Source organism: Mastigoproctus giganteus, chromosome 12 (assembly GCF_048544385.1).
Source record: "Mastigoproctus giganteus isolate SK-2022 chromosome 12, ASM4854438v1, whole genome shotgun sequence".
NCBI classification, from domain to species: domain Eukaryota; kingdom Metazoa; phylum Arthropoda; class Arachnida; order Uropygi; family Thelyphonidae; genus Mastigoproctus; species Mastigoproctus giganteus.
In genome coordinates this window covers 100041019-100066267 of record NC_143586.1, presented here as the reverse complement: position 1 = coordinate 100066267, position 25249 = coordinate 100041019, and the positions used below count along the sequence as shown (strand labels likewise).

At 36.0% G+C, this 25249-nt stretch overlaps 1 protein-coding gene across 4 annotated transcripts in view; it reads right to left on the bottom strand.

The window, feature by feature from the left end:
* The window catches only part of LOC150077296 (uncharacterized), a 702167-nt gene that overhangs the window by 117456 nt on the left and 559462 nt on the right, over nucleotides 1-25249 (bottom strand). For all 4 annotated transcript variants that reach the window (XM_090386557.1, XM_090386560.1, XM_090386559.1 and 1 more), the window contains exons 14-16: nucleotides 24165-24389; nucleotides 17231-17394; nucleotides 8987-9124 (exon numbers count right to left, since the gene is read on the bottom strand). In XM_090386557.1, the coding sequence (XP_090242683.1) occupies nucleotides 8987-9124; nucleotides 17231-17394; nucleotides 24165-24389 (527 nt within the window). The remainder of the gene's footprint in view (nucleotides 1-8986; nucleotides 9125-17230; nucleotides 17395-24164; nucleotides 24390-25249) is intronic.

Below are 25249 nucleotides of genomic sequence, written 5' to 3'. Positions count from 1 at the left end.
CAAATATTTGCAAAATGATCGAATTTTTTTTCTTTGAGATCCTTAGCCATTGCCAAAATTTGATATTTATATGCAGAAATACTACTAATCATGTCACCCACATTTTTATACCTTGTAATTCCAAATTCAGTCACTTAATTCACGGGTAAAATCAGCCAAAAAAGCCAGATCACATAACCATTCCGTATCTTGTAGCTGCTGTTAATCATCTCCCCTTTGATCAACAAATTTTTTAATTTCATTCAGCAAATTTCGAAATCTCTGTAGAAACTTACTCTGACTCAGCCAACTCACATCTGTGTGTAATATCAGATTTTCATCGAGTTGCATTTTGAAAAGACTCCTTTGAAGAGATTGTCCTCTGATGAAATTCACGATTTTGAAAGCTATGTCCATCACTCTTTTAGAATTTAATCTTTTTCTGGTTAACACTTGTTGGTGGATGATACAGTGGTAACTCAAAAAATCTGGGAATTCATCATCCTTTTGCCACAATGCAATGAATCTGTTAAGATGCCCCTGCATTGCTTTAGCTCCATCTGTTGTTATTGACATGAGCTTAAATAATGGTAATTTAGTTTTTTTCAATAAAATTTTTGAATGCATTAAATATATCACACCTCTAGTTCTTTCTTTTAATGAAACCATACCCAGCAGTTCTTCTCTAGTGGCAGAATCATCAAAAACCATACGAATAAAAAAAGCAATTGTGCTGTATCACTGACGTCTGTAGATTCATCCAGTTGTAAAGAAAAGGGCACACAATTAGCAATATGAACACACAATTTTTCAACTCATCGAAATGAGTAAACTTGTGAGTTAAAAATGAGTGAAAAATGAGTTAAAAAAAATGAGTATTTTGAGATAATTGCAGATCTTGAAGAGCACTTCTAATTTCATTTTTGTCCTTAAATTTTTTAAAAAGAGAATGTGTTATTTCCAAAAATGTGTCTTTGACGAATTGACCATCAGAAAATGGTTTTCATTTTTTTTTGCAAGAAGATGACTCACTTTAAATAATGCTACAGTTACTTCTTCAGATTGTAAATTAGGTGTCATGAAGAATTAGGAGCAATATGGCCTTAGTCGCTAATGCTCCTAAAAATCAAATAACAACAACAACACGGAAGCTTTGCAAATCAAACAACATTTTTCTTTTATCATTACAAAAAAGTATTCTGGTTCCCACTCTTGATGAAAATAATACATTTTACTCTTTTCCATGGTATTCATTTTAAATCAATGGGTATAAATCAAAGGGTATTAAATTAACATATAAGTACTGTCCAGTTATTAATATTAAGTAAGCTAAATAAGAATTCGACACATACACTATACTCTCCACAATGTAACAGTGAATTTTCACTAGACAAGCCTAGCAGCTGGTCGTCGACAACAGTAGATACATGGTTGAAGGATTTGTATTAAGCGTGTGCAGCGGGGCACATAATAATACTAACATTTAGATTTTGACTAATCTATTTTTTATATATATTTAAAATTCGTCGTGATTGACCAAAATTAAAGCGGCAATCGACTTGTTGGCCACCCCTGATATACAGGAATTTTGCTAGCAGGGAAAAGGAGATGATTTTCCCTCTGTATAAGGCAATCGTCAGGCCATGTCTTGAGTACTGCGTACAGGTCTGGAGGCCTCATTTTAGGGAGGATGTAGATTTACTTGAGCGTGTATAGAGAAGGGCAACAAGATTGGAGAGGGGAATCAGGGGATCCTCTTACCAAGAGAGGCTTAAGTTCTGCAAATTGCAGTGTCTGGAGACTAGGCACCTGCAAAGTGATCTTATTGAGGTGTATAAGGCCTTGAATGGGTTGAGCATGCTGAATTCTGATGTGATTCTTCCACTTGTTCAGATTACGAACCTAAGGGGGCATAATATTCAAATTGAGGAAAGACAGATGTAGAATAGATGTGCGGAAATTTGCCTTTAGTCAGCGGGTGGTTAATTGCTGGAACAAACTTCCATCTGTCATTGTGGAAGTGGATAGGTTAAATAAATTTAAGGAGGAACTGGACAAACATTTAGAGGTAATGGTTGTGTAAAAAAAAATTTTTTTTTTGGCTGATGCTGCATAAGCTCATACACTTGCTTTCTTGCATCACATGCCACTATTACTACTATGCCTTTAGATCAGCTGATTGCAACGATTAACTATTTAAAGAAATATTTTGTGACTCAGAAATAGCTGGTAAATATTCATGCTCGTGAGCTAAAACTGCACTGCTTATCAAAAACGTTAATAGGGTATTGCAAGATTTATTGGTAGATTTAAAAAAGTGACTTTGTTTCGGAATATCTATAGATGCGAACAGCACAAAACAGAAAATTTTGTGTAGTTGTTTACTAGTTTTGCAAAACCAAAAGAATTCTGATAAAAAATATTAAAAATTGAATCACTGCCAAATGAAACTTACACTTCCATTGTTTATTTCATAATTAACATGCTTTGTGAGTACGGTGTTGATGTTAAAAAAAATGCACTGCTTATGGAGCAGATAATGCTAACACAAATTTTGAGGGACCATTAAGAAATAGCACAAACAATGTCTTTGTAAATTACATGAGAAAATCAATCTCGATTTACTAGATATTCTGCACATACTTTGAATAATGCAATGAAACCAGGAGCTGAGAGATCCTGTGATGTAGAAATGGTCGGGATAAAAATACTGTTATACTTTTCAACTTATACAGTACATACCGAAAAATGTTTGTTCTCTATTAGATATGCAGTATGAAAAGTTATTGCCTCATTCAAAAATTCGCTGTTTGAGTTTGTACAATGTGGTATATTAAAAGAATATTAAAAATGTTGGAAGTACTGAAAGAATATATTTCTTTGAGGAAAGGCTCCCCAAAATTTATTGTGCAATTTTTTGAATCACTAATAAAGAAGCATACTTTCATGCAATTCTTAAACATTCTTGGTTTATTTAATAAACAAATTATAAATATCAAAGTTGTGCAAAATAGTATAATCAAGGTAAAGAATTCCATCCAAGAAACTACTGACTTGCATTATGCACTGACCCAATTTTCTTGTGTACCCACAGAGTTTTATTGGATAATAATAATAAAAGAATAAAATAGAAATGTTTAAACAGAAAATTTCTGAGATGCAGTAGTAGAAGAGGTAAGAAAGCAAGCTTATGTAGCATCAGCCAAAAAAAAAAAAAAAAAAAACATTTCGCACATCCATTCCCTCTAAACATTTGTTGTTCAGTCCCACCTTAAATTTATTTAAGCTATCAACTTCCACAATGACAGATGGAAGTTTGTTCCAGCAATAAATTACCTGCTAGCTAAAGGCAAAATTTCTGCACATCTATTCTATAACTGTCTTTCCTCCATTTCAATTTATGGCCCCTCAGGTTTGTAATCTGACCAAAAGGAAGAATCCCATCAGAATTGAGCCTGCTCAAACCAGTCAAGGCCCTATACACCTCAATCAGATCACCTTGCAGGTGCCTAAGTCTACAGACACTGCAATTTACAGAACTTAAGCCTTTCTTGGTAAGATCACACCTCCATTCCTTTCACCAATCTTGTTGCCCTTCTCTGTACTCATTCAAGCAATTCTATATCCTTCCTAAAATAAGGCCTTCACACCTGAACACAGTGCTCAAGGTGAGACCTGACCATTGCCTTATAAGAAAGGGATAATCACCTCCTTTCATATCTAACTGCAAAATTACTCCCAGATCTTTTTCATTTTCAACCACTCTAAGTTTAGAAACACAGTTCGTACATTTCTCTGGGGTTAATTCTACTCATATGCAGTACTTTGCATTTGTCAAAGTTAAACTTCAGTTGCCACTTCTCAGCCCATCTGTCTAACTTTTCTAGATCCTGTTGCAGTAGCATACTATCTTTACTGTCATTAACAATCCTGCCAACCTTTGTATCATTTGCAAACTATTAAGCCTGATATACCTTCATCGATATCATTGATAATTACACAAAACAACAGTGGGCCCAACACCGAATCTTGGAGGACTCCACTAATAACATCAGTCCATGAAGAGCAGCGTCCATTAATTACTACACTCTGTCTTCTTCCACTCAACCACCCTTTTATCCATTGTAGCAACTTGCCCTTAATACCATACTGCTCCAATTTGTACAGTAGTCTTCCATTGTGTCTAAAGTTTTTCTGAAGTATATGATATCAAAATTATGTTTTGCATCCAGTTCCTTTGTATCTACATCACAGTATCCAATCGAATTTGTCAGACAAGACTTTCCCTTAAAAAACCCATGCTGTGTTTGAATTATTACTGCAGTCTTGTCTAGATGATCCTGCAATATATCTTTAACTAGTGACTCCATTATTTTCCAAAGTTTGCAGATGATACGAAGGTTGGTAGGGTTGTTATTGACAGTAATGGCAGTGGGCTACTGCAACAGGATCTAGAAAATTTGGGCAGATGGGCTGAGAAGTGGCAACTGAAGTTTAACCTTGACAAAAGCAAAGTACTGCATATGGGTAGAAGTAACCCCAGAGAAACGTACCAACTGTGTGGTACCACACTTAAGGTGACAGAAAATGAAAAAACCTGGGAGTAATTGTGCAGTCAGATATGAGGTTTTCTGAGCAATGCAGACAGGCTGCCAGGGCAGGTCATGGGGTTTTGTCAATGATATATAGGAAATTTGCTAGCAGGGAAAAGGAGCTGTTGTCCCTCTGTATAAGGCAATGGTCATGCCACGCCTTGAGTACTGTGTACAGGTCTGGAGGCCTCATTTTAGGAAGGATGTAGATTTGCTTGAGTGTGTACAGAGAAGGGCAACAAGATTGGTGAGGAATGAAGGGATCCTCTTACCAAGAGAGGCTAAAGTTCTGCAAATTGCAATGGCTGGAGACTAGGAACCTGCACGATGATCTGATTGAAGTGTATAAGGCCTTGAATGGGTTGAGCATGCTGAATTCTGATGGAATTCTTCCACTTGTTCATATTACGAACCTAAGGGGGCATAAATTCAAATTAAGAAAGGACAGATGTAGAATAGATGTGCGGAAATTTGCCTTTAGCCAGCGGGTGGTTAATTGCTGGAACAAACTCCCATCTGTCGTTGTGGAAGTTGATAGGTTGAACAAATTTAAGGAGGAACTGGACAAACATTTAGAGGTAATGGTTGTGTAAAAAAAAATTTTTTTTTTGGCTGATGCTGCATAAGCTCATACACTTGCTTTCTTGCATCACATGCCACTACTACTACTACTACTACATCAGCATGTTCAGGAGGCAACTAGAGAGAGTAATATTCTTGATCTGATGATCAGTAGTGATTCTACGTGCATTAAAAATCTGCAGATAAAGGAACCACTAGTTGGCAGTGATCACAGTGTGCCGAACTGGGATTTACTCAAAGAGCTAACTGTCATCAGGGATAAAGTGAAGGATTTTTGCTTTCGTAAAGGAGACTACAGTGGTCTGAGACAGTATTTAAATTCTATTTAGTGGGACCAACTAATGATATTGCCAACAGCAAATTCAAAATGGAAAGCATTGAAAGAATTAATCTTGGAAGCTATTAGGCTTTTCATACCAACTAAGAAATATTGTTCAAGGTTTAGGCTAAATGGATGTCAGATTAACTAATGAGACATGTGGCAGAGAAGAAAAATGCATAGGATACATATAAATTAATGGATGACATGGAAGCCTATGATAGAATATAAGCTAGTCTGTAACCAAGTCACAAAGGAGATTAGACAGGCAAAGGCAGATTATGAGAAATCTTTGGCAAAGGATGCAAAGAAAAACAGTAGAGTTCTGTTGCAATGCTAATTCCACCTTTCCCCTAAACTTATAATAAGAATATTCATTTTAATTTCTCATAATTCCCCTACTTAGTTATTACCCAAAACTTCGTTTTAACAATTTTAGAGTTATTAAAACTGAGTATTAAAGCAAATTAGATGTCCTCAAATCCTTAAATTGGAACCTGTTTTAATGGTGACTAAAAATATGGCGAAATCAGCCACAGCAACTATGCATTAAAAAGAAAGCCTACGCAAAACTCTACAGAAGCCTACAGTTGTTGGACGGCTATCTCGGGAGCCACTTATGGGTTAGATTTCCATAAACACAGGAAAATGCACTTAGCTTGGCATGCAAATGATGACGACAAAGGGGGGGGGGGAGGAAGAATCAGAGGGAGAGAGAGATACAAACACACGTGTGAACAGATATCGTAGATCCCTCCCAGCCTCGTAAACGCGGTGAATATGTAAGCTACAGACTCTTCATTTTCCTAATAAGGAGCTGGTGAAGAGTGGCTACACATGTACCAGAATGTTTGGTACATGGCGTAATCGAGGATGGTGGTTACTCCTTTGATTAAGTGTCCCATGACGTGGAGTCCGAATATGCGAGGACGTGGAGTTCTCCAATAAGAGAAAGGGAATTGTATAAACAAAAGGGAGAACTAGAGCTATAACAGCGGGTCCTCGAGACCCAGAAGGGAGAAGAGAGAGAGAAAAGGAAGCCAGAGAGAATAGAAGAGAAAAGAGGAGTTCCAGTCGCTGAAGAACGGAGGGAAAGGCCGCCGCCCGCTACGGAGACAATTGCGAAGAGACGCCAGGAGAATAACGAAGAATCGAGGAGCATTAGCCAGAGCCCAGGCAGTATCTAATATTGGTAAGTTAGTTGGGAAGGTATAGTATGAAAAGTTAGTAAAGCATAATGATGATGATGAAAAGATGGATTCTTTCTAGCCTCTTATAATCTTGTAACTTGTACCTTTATTTAAGAATGATAATCCTAAAAATCATAATCCTATCATTATTGTAATATTTTAATGAATTTACATTATTGGAAGAACTAAAATATGTAAGATTTACTTTCTCTTGAATTAAACTTTATTATGTTTTGCACTATAGGAGTTTTCTGGTTCTCTGCCAAAACCTCACATTCAACCACTAAAGTAGTAAAGCTAAAAGTTAAAACATGATTAGAAGTTAACGGTGGTGTGGAGTAATCAATTTACATAATTACCCGATAATGATCACAACGCAAAAGCCCAAACTGCAAGATGGAGAGAAAAAATAGCATTCTCTCTTCATTTTTAGGGTATACGAGGCTTTGTCCTATAGAAAACCACTAGACGAAAGCAGAACTAGATACCAGATAGGCGAGGCGAATATGTTAAAGTAAATTAAAATGACCAACCTAAAGAAAAAGATAAAAAAAAACCGAACTAATTACACTTAGAACGAAAAGTATGAGTTATGCCTAGACTGACTAGTTCTGTTACAGCCATACCTCTGAAGCTCGTGAAGGCGAAAAGAGTGCGAATGAATGGGAAAGCCTAAGTAGGTAGCGAGTGAGCAAGCAACCACACACACACACACACACACAGTGAGAGGTAACAGTTCTTTACCTATGTAAACTCTAGAAGGAAACGGATGAATCAGATTGGTCCACTGGATATTGAGGCTTTAGCTGTTGATGATCCTGCTCAGGTGGCTAACAAACTAAATGAGTATTTTGCATCTACATTCACCCATGAGAAGTTATTCAGGGAGGGGAATGCCAGAGGTGAATTAAACTCTGGCAGTGAACTAGATGATTTTGTAATAACTGAGATGAAACTGGAGGAGAAATTGTTGAAAATAAACATAAAAAAGGCACTCAGGGTGAATGGGATCTATCCAGTTATATTAAAGGAGACAGCAAATAAAGTAAGCAAACCCTTAGCCATAATTATTAGAGCTTCCTTGGACTCAGAGGAGGTACCCATGGACTGGAGATGTGCAAATGTGACCCCAATTCACAGAGGAGGATCAAAGGGTGACAAGTAATTACACACCTGTTAGTTTAACATCTGTTCCAGGGAAATTAATGGAGGCACTGGGCAAAGTAGCACTGCAGGATCATCTAGACAAGACTTCAGTTATAGCTCAGACACAGCATGGGTTTGTTAGGGGGAAGTCTTGTCTGACCAATTTGATTGGGTACTATGATGCAGTCACAAAGGAACTGGATACAAAAAATAATTTTGGTATCACATATTTGGACCTTAGAAAGGTTTTTGATACTGTTGCACATGGAAGACTGCTGCAAAAATTGGAGCAGTGTGGCATTGGAGGCAAATTGCTGCTATGGATAAAGGGATGGTTGTGTGGGAGAAGACAGAGTGGTAATTGATGGACAATGCTCTTCGTGGAGTAATGTTATGAGTGGAGTCCCCCACGGTTCAGTGTTCGGACCATTGTTGTTTTCTGTATTTATTAATGATATTGATGATGGTATATCAGGCTTAAAGTCCAAGTTTGCAGATGATAAGAAAGTCGGCAGGGTTGTTAATGACACTAATGAGAGTATGCTGCTGCAACAGGATCTAGAAAAGTTGAGTATGTGCTGAGAGGTGGCAACTGATGTTTAACCTTCTCTACCACTGTTAGTGTAGTACCACAACTGTGTGGTACTACACTGACAGTGGTAGAAAATGAAAAGGACCTGGGGTAATTGTGCAGGCAGATATGAAGTTTTCTGATCAGTGTATACAGTCTGCAAGAGTAGCTCATGGTGTCTTGTCAATGATATGCAGGAACTTTTCTAGCAGGGATATGATAAGGTGTTGATTATCCCCTTGTATAAGGCAATGGTCAGGCCACACCTTTAGTACTGTATTCAGGTCTTAAGGCCTCATTTTAAGAAGGATGTAGAGTTGCTGGTATGAGTGCACAGCAGGGCAACAAGATTAGTGAATGGAACAAAGGGTTGCTCTTACATTAAGTTTTGCAAATTATAGCGTCTGGAGAATAGGCACCTGTGACGTGATCTGACTGAGGTATATAAACCTTGAATGGTTTCAGCATGCTCAATGCTTACATGGAAAAAAAAATTTTTTTTTTCATGTAAGCACTTCAAAAAGTGCTAGATTTTCAAAATAACAGATTTATAATGTTTAACTATAATTTAATTTACAATAAAAAAATATTATACTATAAAACTTACCAAAATGCCATCACAAGGACCAAAATAACTATAGTTCCTTGAACAAAGCGGTTTGTACATAACTGATGTTCTTCGTGATGGTGTCGAGTATGCTTATGGCGAGATTTTTTACTTGAAGCTGTAAATGTACTTGCTCGGCTGAAACAGAAAAGAGATTTAAATAAAGTTTAATTATTGAACAAAAAAAATGACTGCTTTAGTAGTTAAGTAAATTAAACTGATTTTCATTTTTTAGTGTAAAAACTAATGAGAATATTAAAGCAGACATTTTTGATCATTTGAAGTTTTTAATGAGGAATCACAAAAAATATTACTTATTTATTCTATCTGCTTTCTCTCCAAATGTTTAGAGCCTTAATGAAGATCATACTGAGCAATGAGTTAATTAATATTCTATAAAAGCTAGTCACATCTTAATGAGAATTAAGATCTGGCTAGTAATTATGCTATTGAGACCTAGCCAGGTCTCTGGCTAGGTCTCATAATTACTACTGATCAAAATTCTGTGCCATGATCCAGGGAATATCACAAGAAATTCAATTAAAGGTGCCTTTGCTGTGGTTCCTATTTTGCTGTATGTTTCACTATTGAACACACGTTACATTACAGGAAAATTGTACAGGATAACAAAACTCAGCAACCAGGTTGCCTGTCTTTCATCATTTTCAAGAAGCATGATATCTTTTTTTAGTCCTGGTCACCATACTTGGATACTGTATTCAAAGTACAATCTTAAATATGCCTTATACAGTGGGATTATGACCTCCCTACCTATACAAGCAAATGTAACATAAAGCATTGATAGGATACCATGGAACCTCCTTGCTGCCTATCTACAGGTGCCTCCATAGCCAGGCGGGAAGGAGCAGCAGTGCGTAGCACACTCTTCTTGATTAGACCGGGGTTCGAGCCAGTCACCACCAAATACGGAGGATGCGGAAAGGTCAGGGAATGACTACCGCATATTCCCGGAGCAATATGGCCTTAGTTGCTAATTCTCCTAAAAACTAAATAACAAACAAACAACAACAGCCTATCTACATTCTTGGAAAACTTCATGGTTCTCTATATCATAACTCCAAAATCCCTTTCTCTATTGTTTTTAATTCAACACCACCAAGTGAATAAAATATTTTGTGATTTCTATTCCCCAAGTATAAGATCTTGCATTTTGCAGCATTAAAATAGCTGCCACTTTTCTCACCATCTTTGATGCCTATCAAAGGCATCGTGAAGGAGCACTGCTTGGTGCTGATCATTAATTACCCTCACAACCTTCAGATCATATGCAAATTTAGACATCCCACCCTCTAACCTGTTGTCAATATCATCATGAAAATCAGAAAAAAATGGTAGTCTCAGAACTGATCCTTAAGGGGGTGGGGGCCTATTTTTAACATTATATCAATCTGAAGACTAACTATTAATTGCAACCCTCTGGCCTTCTGCTCTGTAGCCACCCTGTGATCCATCTCAGAATCTTACCCATGGTCCCAACATGTTTCAGCATATAAAGTAATAAACTTTATAAAATAAACAGCAAAAATTCCAATCCTCTCATGAGGGACTGAGTCAAATAAGCTTTCCTCATTTTATTTCTTTATTGCATTAGGATGTCCATAGTGCAGATCTATTGCTTCGGCAGGCTCACAATTGTTTGTTGATCGCTGTCCGTTGCAATGACTGAAGTGTTCGAAATGCAGTATTTTCTGTTGTCGTTGTTGGTATTGGGTTTAATGACACAAGGGTTACTAAGGCCAAATTGTGTCTGTTCATTGTTTATTCACAAGAAGCATATCGTATTTTATATGACCATTGTCCAGTGGTCCTCTTATGAGATTGGACTCAATAGCCATCTGTCTTCTGTTTGGTTGTTTTATTTATTTGTCATTCTTTTGTCGTTGGTTTACCATATCATATTTGTGATATTTCACATTTTTTGGCCTCAGCACTAGTGTTAGGGCACTGTCTAACTTTGTTCTTTATTGGCACATAAACTTGGCTACATTTGCCTGCCATCTTAAATATTCAAAATATTTAGATACTTACTCCTTCCACAGTCCTTTTATTCTTAGCTTTCCATTTTCTGTCATTTCATTTAGTTGTTTTGTTTTTGTGGTTGGATTATTGTATCTTGTGATATTTCACATTTTTTGGCCTGAGCATTATCAAGACAATGCTAGTCTAAATTTAAATTTGTTATTTATTGGCACATAATCTTGGCTTTATTTGCCTCTTTTTAATATGTTCAAAAGATTTTTAAATATATATTCTTTCCACTTTATTTATTTTTTCTTTTTCTTTTTATTTTATTTAATCCTGCCTTCCTCTATTTCTACTTAATATATATATATATATACACACACACTAAAATAAGAAGGTAAAATAAAACATATACCAGTAGCATGGCAAACCATTAGAGCAAAAGTAAAAATAAAATGTACATAATGAAACTAAATGGGGGGGGGGGGGAGTTATCAAGATAAAGTGTATTGTAGAGGGCATGCTTCTAAAATAATTTAAAAAATGCCAAAATTCAAAACCAAGTAACAAAATATTTTATATATACCAATTAAATAAAATTTAGCAGCACCCCCCCCAATGGCACCAGGTCCAAATTATGTGAAATATCGCTATTAATGGAGACTAAAACTAACTACAGGAATACCTCACATAGTGCGGTTTCGAACAGCGCGGGTTTTGCTATAGTGCGGTTTACAAATTGAAAAAAAATTAATTGTGTTATGCACCAATACATTTGATATGTATGTATGCATTATAATGCCAACGCGTAGGCAAATGAGTTATGGATTCAAGGCCAGGCTGACTGTTGTCACAACTCCCATTATATATGGACTCTGCAAGCTTTGATAGATTAGTAAACACTCTAGATTCCGAGCAGTGAGGTCGATGAAATATTTTTTGCTGTGTATTTTTATTAACGATTTTTTTTTTTAAATGTTACACATTTATATGCAAATATGAGTGGAAAGAAGAAATGTAATAGCACCGAGTGTTCTAGATCGAAACATCGAACGATGTATGAAAGTAAGGCAGGTGTTGCAAAATGACATTCAATGTTATAAAGAGATGTATGCAGATTTTTTTTTTTTTTTTTATGTGAACCCCAAACACGAGAGGTATTAGAACCTATAGTACTTAGTACTGTGCTTGGGTTTGAGGTTAAGAAGGCGAAAGAAGATATTTGTTTACATTGCACTTGAACTTCTGTAGATTGTAATTTTCAGGAAATACGTATGAAGGAAGGTTGTTCCAGAAAACGGCAGTTGAATGAATAAATGAGGAAGATGAAAAGTTGGTTCGGTGGGTTTGAAGTTGGACAGTAAATGGATGTTGGCTAGTGGCGGCACATGTTCGGACTGTTTTGAAAGAGAGAGCAGGAATTATAGAAGCCAATTCAGAAGAACAGTGCCCATGGAAGTATCTGCAGAAGAGGCATGCAGCAGAAACAGTGTGTCTATGAGAAAGCGAGTGGAGAGACTCTGTTAGAGATGAATCATTAATTAACCTAACTGCCCTCTTCTGAATGGAATCAAGAAGCCTGAGAGAGGTTTTGGGGGCACCACCTCAGATGTGGGAACAATATTCCATGGCAGGGCGGATTTGCGATTTATACAGAGTGAGCAGCTGTTTGGAAGAAAAGTAACGCCGAGCAAAAAGAAAACCAAGTTTTTTAGATGCAGAGGAAGCAATATTTGTAATGTGCTTGTGCCAAGAGAGAGATTAGAAGTCAGGGTAATCCCCAAAAGAGATATATCATTTTGCCTAGAAATCGGAGTGTCACTAAAGATAAGCATAGGAGCAGAAGAATCCTTTTTGCGAGATATAAGACAAGACTGAGTTTTAGAAGGGTTGAAATCAACTAAGTTGTCTTTGCCCCACTGGAGAATTACCTGAAGATCGGCATTTAAGGAATTGGTAGCAGATTTTCGAAAAGTTGAAGCTGATTGAGCAGGACAAGGTTTCTCAAAATGGAAAGTTGAATGCAATGTGCTATCATCGGCAAAACTATGGATAGGATTTCCAGTCAATGGAAGAAGGTCATTGATATACAAGAGGAAAAGAGTGGGGGAAAGAACTGAACCTTGGGAGACACCGGCATTAGTGGAGAAGTTAGAAGACAGAGAGCCATCTACCATCACCCTCAGTGAGCGATCAGAGAGAACACTGGATAACCAATTACTAAAAACAGTTGGCAAACCACAAGATGGAAGCTTGTTTAGAAGACCTTTATGCCAAACACGATCAAACGCCTTTGAGATGTCAAGAGCAACAACTTGTGTTTCACCGAACCTTTCCATTGAATTAGTCCATAAATGGGTAACATAAGCCAGAATATCTCCAGTGGATCGACAGTGACGGAATCCATACTGGTGATCGTTGATCAGACGGAAGGTTTCTAGGTAGTTTAAGAGTTGGCAGTTAATTGATTTCTCCATTACTTTAGAAAGAGTAGAAGTAATTGCAATGGGACGATAATTGGATGGGAGAGATTTGTCACCCTTTTTAGGAACTGGCTGGATATGAGCAAATTTCCAAGCAGAAGGAAAAACACCTTTGGAATAAGAAAGTGAAAAAAGGCGGCAAAGAATAGGAGTAAGTTCAGGAGCACAGGTTTTGAGAACAAGTGGAGAAATACCATCAGGACCTGGAGCTTTCTTAGCATCAGGATTCATCAAAATCCTTCTGATATCCTTTTGACGGAAGACCACAGGAGGCATTGAATGGAGCGTGTTGGGAATGGTGGGAGGCGTTTTACCAAGATCATTAATACATGAGCTGGAAGAAAAATGGGATGCTAGCAGGTCAGCTTTATCCTTGGCTGAAGTGGCAACAGAACCATCTGGTTTGGACAGAGGTGGGAGCAAAGATGGGCAAAAGTTGCGGCCAATAGCTTTGGCAAGAGACCAGAATGCTCGGCTACCATTAGGGCAAGGAGCAAGTTTTCTACTCTTAGCCTGTTCAAACTAGTTTGGACTGATTAATAACTGCTTTACAACTGTTGCGAGCTTTGGTGTAGGCAGAAAATGAAACTGAAGAATTAGAAACAAGCCAATTACGATATGCAACATTCTTCTCTTGGACAGCCTTAGCACATTTATTGGAAAACGAGGACGAGATTTTAAATTACAGTGTGGAATTAAGTTTTCCTTTCGTAGAAGAATAATTTCACTGACACGATTTGAGCAAACGTTGACATCAGAAGTTTTGAAACAGTAATCAGACCAAGGAAAAGAAGAAAAGAAGTCTCTCAGGTCATCCCATTTTGCATTCTTGTAATGCCAAACAACACGTGGTTGGGAATAGCCATGAGATAAAGGTTCCATTGGAGAAGAGACAATCACCAAGTTGTGATCTGAAGTGCCTAAAGGACCTCTCACTTCGACCATGCTTAGAAGGGTTGTTTGTGAGAAAAAGATCAAGCGCATTGGCTGTATGACTAGGATTGTCCAGTATTCTTGTAGGTAAATGAACAATCTGTGCTAGGTCATTAGTAATTGCAAAAGCCTCAGCATCTCGACCTGCAGGGTCGGTGTGACTAGAAAACGGAAGCCAGCTGGAGTTGTAAACATTATAATCACCAAGGAAAATTACTTCACTGTTAGGAAAGTTAGACTGGAGAAAGTCAAGTTGCAAAGAGAGGAAGTCAAAGAGCTCCAAGTGATTAGTGGAGTTGGGAGAACGGTAGAGACAACAGATGAATTTGACACAATGAGGTAGAGAGATTTTAAGCCAGAGAAGATCAAAGAGAGGAGATTCCAAATTGCCAAGTCTCTGACACGGAATATCAGAATGGACATATGCACAAGTACCACCTTTGAGGCGAAAGGAATCATACAGCGAATAATTTGGGCATCTGAGATGAGCAGTAGTTGAATCAACCGATAACTGAGATTCTGTCAGAAAAAGTACATGGGGTTTGGCAGACTGCAAGTGGAAATGGTCATCGTTGAGATTAGAATTGAGACCACGTATATTTGTGAAATGAATTAGGAAGTCCTTGGGAGGTTTAGATCTTTTTGCAGATAAGCTTGCTCTATTAGTATAAAGTAAAGATAAAAAGAAGAAAAAAAACTGTGCAAACTAAGCTGATCAGTTATTTTTAAAAAGAAAAATACAGTACATACTTCACTTATATTTTTTTGGTATGTACATAAGACAATAAAAATCATTTGTACTGTATTTACTAGTACTTTTCATTTTAGTTTCTTTTTTTGCAAGAATTTCATGGGCATCAATTTATAGTAAACAAACACCTATATATTTTCGCAACTCACCCCATATAATCAAACTGTTGGAACCCATTACATTAAAATACATACTAATAATACCTTGATCAGTGCGGTTTCACATAGCGTGGTATTTTTTTGGCACGAATTAACTGCACTATGTGAGGTATTCCTGTATAACACTGCACCAACAAAACTAAAATTGAAAATAAAACAGACTAACCATCATGTCCCATCTCAGTAGAGGAACACAAAGCCAACAATGGGCAGGGAATGCACTTTGAACATTAGACAAATCCATGTAAAGGCAAACCGATACAAAGATCAATCCACGAATGCAATAGATTTGAATAATGGTGACCCTTATTGAATGAAAAATTATAACAGAACAGAAACCAGCATTCACATGGCAACACCATATGACTGACAAAATCACTGTCAAACCAGAATATATATATATATATATAGAAAATTTGGCTATAGAGGGCAGTACAAGCACTTTGTCTCACTACTACCATGTAAATAAAATGTAAACTTTAATGATCAAAAATAATTTATAATGATCAAAAGAAAATAATAAAGATTAATAATGATCAAAAGAAAAATAAATTAGTATCGCAAGCATCACTGGCTGTATTAATGCATAATCCACCACATGCTGCTTATAATAAACTAAAATAAGAGTAAATAAGAAGGTAAAATAAAAAATTGCCAGTAGCAGCAGAAAGTAAAAATAAAATCTACATAATGAAACTAAGAAGGGGAAGGATAATCAAGATAAAGGGTATTGCAGAAGGAATGCTCCTAAAATAATTTAGAAAAGGCAAAATATAAAACCAAGTAACAAAAATATTTTAGATAAGACAATTGTATAAAATTTAGTGGCCCCCTCCTGATGGCACTAGGTCTAAATTATGTGAAATGTCACTATTAATGGAGATGGAAACTAACTACAGCACTGGACCAACAAAACTAAAAATGAAAATAAAATAGACCAATAATGGTCAATTATTGACCATTATGAATATATGACCGTTACTAGCCTTGTGGTTCTCTGTTGAGATGGGCATGATGGTCATTCTATTTTATTTTGTTTTTAGTTTTGTTGGCCCAGTGTTGTAGTTAGTTTCCGTCTCCATTAATAGTGATATTTCACATAATTTGGATCTGGTGCCATTGGGGAGTGCAGCTAAATTTTATTTAATTGGTTTTGTATTTTGGCTTTTCTAAATTATTTTAGGAGAGTTCCTTCTACAATACCTTTATCTTGATTCCCCCCCCCTCCCCGTTTAGTTTCTTTATGCACGTTTTATTTTTTACTTTCGCTCTACTGGTTTGCCATGCTACTGGCATATGTTTTATTTTACCTTCTTATTTACCCTTATTTTAGTTTATTATAAGCAGCATGTGGTAGATTATGCATTAATGCAGCCACTGATGCTTGCCGTACTAATTTTCTTTTTATCATTATTAGTTAAAGTTTACAATTTACACACACACACACACACACACACACACACACACACACACACACACACACACACACACACACACACACACACACACCACTCTTAATATTTACATTTGTAAATATTAATCACAAAGTTAATATTATCAATTTATTGCAATGATGCTACACCAATTCACTAAACCAAAGACTGCTGATGTTCCCCAATATCCACATAATGGCATTGCATTATCCAAAATCAAAAATACAGCAAAGTTTGAAGTACTGTGACAAGAGTAAATACTTGGCAAGGAGGATGATTCAGATAATTTGTTCTAGTTTCAATAATTAAAAGTTATTATTTAAAATTCACTCTTACATTTACATTAATCTAAACACCATATTTAAAGTCATGCCGCTCTTCTTCTCTTTTTATTTTGAAATTCTGAAGTTCATTTATATTCTCCTTTTATTACTTCCATGACAAACAACAGTACTTGATATAAATATAGTATAATTATCCTGCAAAATGTTAAATCTATTTACCTTGTAACAGTGCTTCCACTAGATGTTGATTTTAGGCTATCAAATCTTTTTAATTTGCTCAGCTTTTTATTAATTCTCTCCAGTTCATCTATCCTGTTCTCCAAATTATCTGTGACCTTACATAATTCCTTAACAGCTCCAACATTTTCCATAAATATGCGTTCCTGAAAACAGTATTGCTCCCTTTTATTATGTGCATTTTTTAAAAAATTTAATACCAGTAAATTAATTTTTTAAGATTATGCAGATTCATGTTAACAAAAGGACTTAAAAATTATATATCTAAATTTTATAATTCTTTAATAAGCTGAACATCATCTTCATATAAACAATATCACAATAAAAATGCTAAAACTGCCATTACATAGGAACAAATCTCGCTATTTATTCCAAAGTATGGTATCCCACATCACTATTAAGCAAACATTTTCTAAGTACTGTACTATTTTAGCCTATAATAAAGTGCTAATAATAGATCCACATACTTTAAAATTGGTATGAAATGAAAGCTATACATGTTAACAAGAATGGGATTTATTGATATGAAAAGCAACTAAAAGAATTTTATATTATCAGTTGCACATAATCAAGGACAGATTTACCAAAATGTAATTGTGCAGTTATTCTAAGGCACTAATGTGTGTCAAGAGCAATTACTTTTGGCCTAAAGTCCCCACACTTATTTTTAGAGCCTCTAAGAATATGTGCACTGGACTCAATACTACTGGGCATCGCATGTAGTACATCTAATTGATAATTTCTCTTCACGTGTGTTCAGTATATCAGCACTGGCCTTTGATACAGTATCTGTGATTTGCAGATCCCTTTCCTCTACTCTTTTAAATTCAACCCCATCAAGTGTATAATTTATTTGGGGGTTGCTATTCCCAAGTGTAAGACCTTGCATTTAGCAGCATAAAAACATAGCTGCCACTTCTCTGGCCATCTTTGAAGTCTGTTCAAGTCATCCTGAAGGAGCACTGCTTGGCACTGATCATTAACAATGCTATCAATCTTTACATCATCCACAAATTTTGACATCACACCTTTTATTCCTTCGTTGATATCATTTATGAAATTGACGAAACAACAGTGGTCGAAGAACTGATCCTTAGAGGGACTCCACTCCCGATGTCACATCAATCTGAACAATATCCATTAATCACAACCCTCTGCCTTCTACCCTGCAACCACCCAGACCCATCTTAGAATTTTACCAGTAATCCCAACCTGTTCAAGCTTATACAGCAACCTTTCAAGAGGGACTGAGTCAAATGCTTTACTAAAATCCAAATAAACTATGTCAAAATTATTCCCCAAATCCAGCTCAGTAACCATGACTAGATATTGCTTCATTACAAAGTACTGTGGATATGAGATTCGGCTTTGATGAGCATGTCTAGAGTTGATCTATTTTTCCAAAAGCCATACTGATGATCTGGCAGGAGATTCTGTGACTCAAGGAACCAAGTGAGCCTTGTATGAACCATCTTTTTTAAAAATTTTACACTGCCAATTACAGTTCAGTCTGGAGAGACAAGTTTTACAAGACTCAAAATGATAAAAACATATTCATGAGCAACAACTGGCCAAGAAAGAATTAATGAATTGGCTATTATGTCAATAGAACAAGTTGTACTAAAAGATATAAAAACATCAGATATTACAGACAATATATCAAGTAAATATTGTAGAGTAATGATGGGAAAACTTTAAAGTTTATATAAATAATCTACTAGTCATTAAAGTTTATATAAATAATGTACTAGTCATTAAAGTTTAAATAAGTAATTATGATTTGAATAATTTTTGGGTGTTTCCTTTATTTTTCAATTTTACTAATTTCCCCTTTAATTTTTGCAAAGGGACCCAGATGAATATTTTGCCTGGGGCCGACAGAAATCTAGGTACAACACTGGTTACAGATGTTATATATTCCTGGGATTTGCCAGTTGTGGGCCTTCCTAATCAACTATTGTACTTCTTCCTCCTGAATCTCCCATTCTGTCATCTCCTGTATGTCCTCTGGTTTTCTTCCATTCTAGTTATATCCAGGTCAGCTGTTACATCTTACTACACTGCTCCATATGTTGCCCCAGAACTCCTCAATCATCTTCTGCTCAGGTGGTCCATTGCCATCTTTCCTGTCTTGTTTGATACTCCTGTAGAAAGCTCTTTGATTTTCATTGAAGGCTCTTGTTCTTTATTTTCCTCTGGGAGCTCTTTTTGTATTGGCATAGTCTCTTGCTGATTGCAAGGATGTTCTGCCTTAGTGTGTCTAAGTATTCTCCTATGCTCTGATTTTTGGTCTCATGTTTGCTGTGGACATTGTCTCTCTTGAGGATGCCCTTCAATTTTCCCATCAACTTCTTACTCGTATTACCCCATTATACTCAGTCAATTGGCCTATCTTGACTCTTCATCTTCTATCGTCTGCTGAAGCCTTCTTTCTCAAGTGGGCAATTCCTTTCCCTCCCCCCCGTTTTGTCTGGTCTCTCGTTTCTCTTCCGTTGATCCTAGTGACTGTTACAGCAGCACAGTATATGGCTGTGTAGATGGCCTCTAGCACTGCCCCATTATTGTCAAGGTAATATGGTAGTTATCTATTCAGGTGGTCTGGGACTTGCCAGAGGATTCTATTAGGTCTCTGCTTCGGTATGGCCTGGGTCTTTGTGGGGTCCATTCCCTTGAATTCTGTTAGGCCCTAACAAAATTCAAGGGAATGGACCCCCACAAAGTGGACGAAGGCCCTAACAGTTAGAGTCTTCTTACACTTGTCTTCTATTCTGAATATCATGACCCCATATGTTTCTACTTCAGCTGCTCTGTGTTGTATTTCTTCTTGTTCTTCCTCATCTTATTCCATATTCCCCATATTCTTTGTTTTTTGTAGTTGGTTGCTCACATTCTGCTTGACTTTTTTGACCAGAGAAGGACCCTGTTCCCGGATGTTCAGGTCACTGAACAGTGACCTGAACATCCGGGAATCATTCCAACCACTCTGGATGACATATCAGTCTTTAGCTTTGTTACTTCATAGTATGTTCACAAGATGAATGTATTTATTTTGATGCTCCACTTCATTCGTTGGCATTTTCTTCCTTCCTGGGTGGTCACTGGTGCAGCTTAGCAAGAAGCACTTCCAGTTGGTCTAACTGGATGGTCTTGCCCTTCTCCTGTGGTAGCCACTTGTTCCACTGTCTTCCTTGACTCTCTCTGACTTTTTGACCCGACCCCTCTGCCTGAGCCTGAATGCGAGTGACTTTACCCTGCACCACACTTGATGCAGTATGTTCATTTCTTCTTTTCGACATCAACTTCATCTATATGGAGGTGGACCTGTTTAGCTTTGGCTTGCATCCAGTGCTGGTGTTAGTTCTTTGGAGTGAATACCAAATGGCACCACTACCTGCCTCAGCTGTCACTTCGACCTTTGCAAAGATAGGTCTGCTGAAGCAACTTTCATGATTTTTTCCTTTTATATTATTATTAGTTATTACTAGTATTATTATTATGCCGGTCTTCCAGTACGTTGGTAGTCCAGTGCTGTAACCACTGGGCCATCGCTCCAATTTTTATTATTATTTATTTATTGTTATTTAATATTATTAGATTTACTATTATATTATATAATAATGAATCTGTCAGACTATTATATTATATAATAATAAATCTGTCTGAGAAGAGGAGAAAGAAGCCCTAAAATTTCACGTCTGATTCTACCAGGATCATGCTTCCATTTAACCTTGATTCTATGTACAGATGACTGTTCCACTTATAGCTGAAATGTACAGCAATGGTCTTCTGTAAGGAGAACCTAAATCCATTTACTAGTACCCATTGGCAAAGACAGTTAATCAATTGCTGCACCTATCTTTCAATCATTTGCATGATTGGACAAAGATGCTAAAGTTCACATGATGGCAATGTGAACAGCAGAAGGGAATTTGTTTGAGGACTGAATTAATTCTTATGCCAAAAACACTCAAAATGGACCCATGCAGAACACCTGCTTGACACAAATGATGAAAAAGGGTGGATCAAATCCACACCTCGAACGCATGATTACTAAAAAAATTTTTCACAAAAAAAAGAAGCTGGATTCTCAGTCCAAAGTTGTATGGTCTTTTAATAGGTCAAACTTTTAAATCATATCATATGCTTTCACAATTTCAAAGAAAACTGGGCCCAAAAGTTCTGACTTAACAACAGTATCACAAATGTGTGTCAAGTAATATTAAATGGTCCAGAAAAACAAATCATGCTATATATTGCAAAGTATGGAATAAATAACATGATTCCTAATAGGAAAGACCTTTTTGTTTTAATTCTGTAATAGGGTATTGATAAAAGTCTGAGTGATTCAAAACTGTATTGAAATAAAAGCTAGGCAGGCTACGAACAAAGGATTTATTGATATGATATGGCAACTTTAAAAAGAAATTGCTATATTGAATCTGAGAGAGAGAGAGAGAGAGAGAGAGAGATGTATCCAATTCACTACGGCTTAGCAGAGCTTATGAAAACATCTTATTATAGATTTTTTTTTAATTTGTACAAGTATATATAACTGTCTTTTAATATATTGGAATTTTGCAACAAACTTGAGTTTTCAAAAGAATTCTGTGATTGAAAAATAGCAGAAAAGCACTGCTTTATATCAGGTTACTACTTGTAACAATCTGTTGGTCATCAAAGAGCAACCATTTTACCTGGACATGTAAAAATGCATGAGACATGAAATTTACAAGTAGCATTCTTTATTCTGTGAATGGTGTCATAATCTGTTAACAAACTGTGAAACTATGAATGTACATATGCAGTGCAAGTATCAAACAAATATGGCATCCAGCACAGAGCGACATGTATTCACAAGCAGAAATTACCTTAAACCAGAATCATTTAAAACTACTCAAAGTAATTTTTGTAGCAATTTCTATGTCATTAGGCATCATCAAAATAAGTCACTATGAAGGTTTGCAAAACAAAAAGGAAAGTTATTAGAATGGTTATTACATCATTATTATTACGACAGCTGTAATAAAGCTGTAAAGCTGTGATCACAAAATTAAAACTATTTCCACATAAACTGAATGTCATAACCAAGGGTTTGTGTCAAATGTTAACTACAAAATCATTTTGTAGTTAAAAAATGTTTTTGTAATTAACCAGAAAGAGTCATTTGACATTTTTTTGGGTTACCAGAAATGTACTTACAGCCCAAGCTAACTTGTAAAGTACTAGAGAGATACATTTATATGACATGATATACTTTGTTATTTATATAAAGTAAAACTAAAGTTAACTTAAAATGCATTATTACAAAATTAAAACTGTTTCCACATAAAATGAATGTCATACAGCAACTTTAAGTGCCAGGCTGTGGAAAACAAACAATTATTGTGGATGGTTAATGTAAAACAGTGGATAAAAACTTTCAGATGTTATGCAAAACTGCTATTTGAAAACTGTAGGTCCTACATATATGAGGTTTGGCAATAAAATTCCTGGACTGGTACTGTTGCAGTCATGTTCAATAAGTATGAAATTAAATGGAAATGGTATGTTGTAATTCAAATTTCCTCCAACAGATGGTGATACAGAGATTGTACAATAGGCTAACAGGTTGCAAGTAACAACCAGTTTTGTTAACAATATTAACATTTTGTGTCATGAGTTTGCAATGGAAAAACAAATATCAAATTTTGCTTTAAACTAGGAATATCTGAAACATATGAAAATCTGCAACAGAAACATATGAAATATTAAAAACTGTTTATAGTGATGAAATGTTAAGTCATATCATACTAGTGTGTTGGAATGTTAAAAGCAGTTCAAAGATGCATGTTTGTGATGATCCAAAAAGTAGGCATCAGTTAAACTCTTGAAATCAAGACAAAGTTGGAAACATTTGATGAAATTGTTACAAGAGATGGTTTTTTTGACTTTCAGAATGATGGCTGATGGGCTGGATATGAATAAAGAGATGATTTGTGAAATTCTGCATGAAGATTTAAGGAAAAGGAAGGTCTGTGAAATTTGTGCTGCATAGCCTCACAGATCAGCAGAAGCAATAATGGAGTGTCATCACGTGAAGACTTCATCCAGACTTGTCAAGGCAATTCCTAATTTCCTCTACTGTATTGTCACGGGAAATGAGCAATGGATATTTTAGTACAACCCAGAAATGACACATCAGAGCTTGCAGTGGACTTCAAAATCATGAAAGCCCAACAAGACTGTTTACAGAAATCCAAGATCAAGATAATGACTGTCATGTTTTTTGAAAAAAATGGTGTGATTCACATGGAATTTGTACCCCACAAGAGAGAGAGAGAGAGAGAGAGAGAGAGAGAGAGAGAGAGAGAGAGAGAGAGAGAGAGAGAGAGAGAGAGAGTCAATGCTGCATTCTACATACAGGTGCTTCAAAGACTGCCGAAGTGTATTTCTCAGGTGGGGCTGCAATTTCAAGAAAAAGACTGCTAGTTCTTACTGTATGACAACGTCTGTGCCTATTCCACACTGTTGTGAAGAAATTTCTGATGAAATATTGCAATGTACAGATCAGCCATCCCCTCTAATCTCCCAATCTTTCTTGGGCTGAAAACTGCCCTCAAAAGGAAAGAGATTTCAAGATGTTGATGACATAAAGAAAAACATAACCGCCAAAGTGAACATTATCTCTTTGAACACTTTCAATGACTCTTTTTCAGAAACTTTTAGAATGGTGTATAAGTGCATTCAATCAGGTGACGATTACTTGAATAAAAATTTAACCATTTTTGAGCTCCTTCACTCTGTGTTATTTTTGTTGCATCAGTCCAGTATTTTTACTGCCACTCCTTGTAATTCAGAAGAAACATACTTAAACTACTGTCTTTGACTTTTATCATCTACATAATAAACTATGAGAATTGTTAAAGTATTCAATCACCTTATTTACAACGAGAAAGTTTTCGATATGTTGCCCACTAGACAACACAATATCTCCAGCCTCTTTAACAGCTTCTGGAAGTATCGTTTGGACTTCTTGAGCTAAAATACCTGTATCTGTCAATTCATCTTCAGATAGTCCAGCATGCTGGGCAAACTCAGGGAGATACTGATACCGCACAATCCTCATATTAGCAACATTTTTTAGCTGTTCTTTGGTATCTACCTATAATATTAACAAAAACAATGAAAATAAAGCAGAAACTGGATTGCAATAAAACAGCTTAACAAATCAAAAAAATAATAATAATGCTAATATAATAAGTTGAAATTATTCCCCTTATAAAAAGTTTAGTAAATTGCTATTGGAAATTGAGATATCATTTTATATCAGCCCAAATGTTGCCCCAAAAACTTTTTTTTAATGCTTAATTTTTTTACTCATTTTTAAAATCTAATTTGATAATGTAAATGAACAATTTCAACAGTGACCACTTCTAGATGGAGGCGTGGGGGGGGGTCTGAAGTAAACTAAGCATGCAGCATCTTTAAATTTAAATTTATAGACCATAATTATATCTGAATACTTAAGGCTTTTATACAATTTCACACTTTATATATTTTTGTATATAAAGTGTGAAATTTGGGGGGGGGGGCTGAAGTAAACTAAGCATGCAGCATCTTTAAATTTAAATTTATAGACCATAATTATATCTGAATACTTAAGGCTTTTATACAATTTCACACTTTATATATTTTTGTAATATAATAGTAATTACTTCAGCACTTACTCTGGTTTAGACCAAGTTGTTGGCTATCCTATTTAATAACAGATCAACAGACGTTTTTAACATTTTTCATAGTGATAGTGGTTACAAACAATTTAGTTAATGTACACAGTGCATTACATTTCATGTACATTAGATTTTTATTTCGTAAATGAACTAAATGTTTTCTTTTTCTGTGATTAACAGAAGTGAAAAGTAAACAGTTACCTTGTAAGTAATTAATTACTAACTGATTAACTAACAATAAATAAAAGTAATTGTTTTCACTTTGCTGCACCAACCTCCAAATGTAATACTG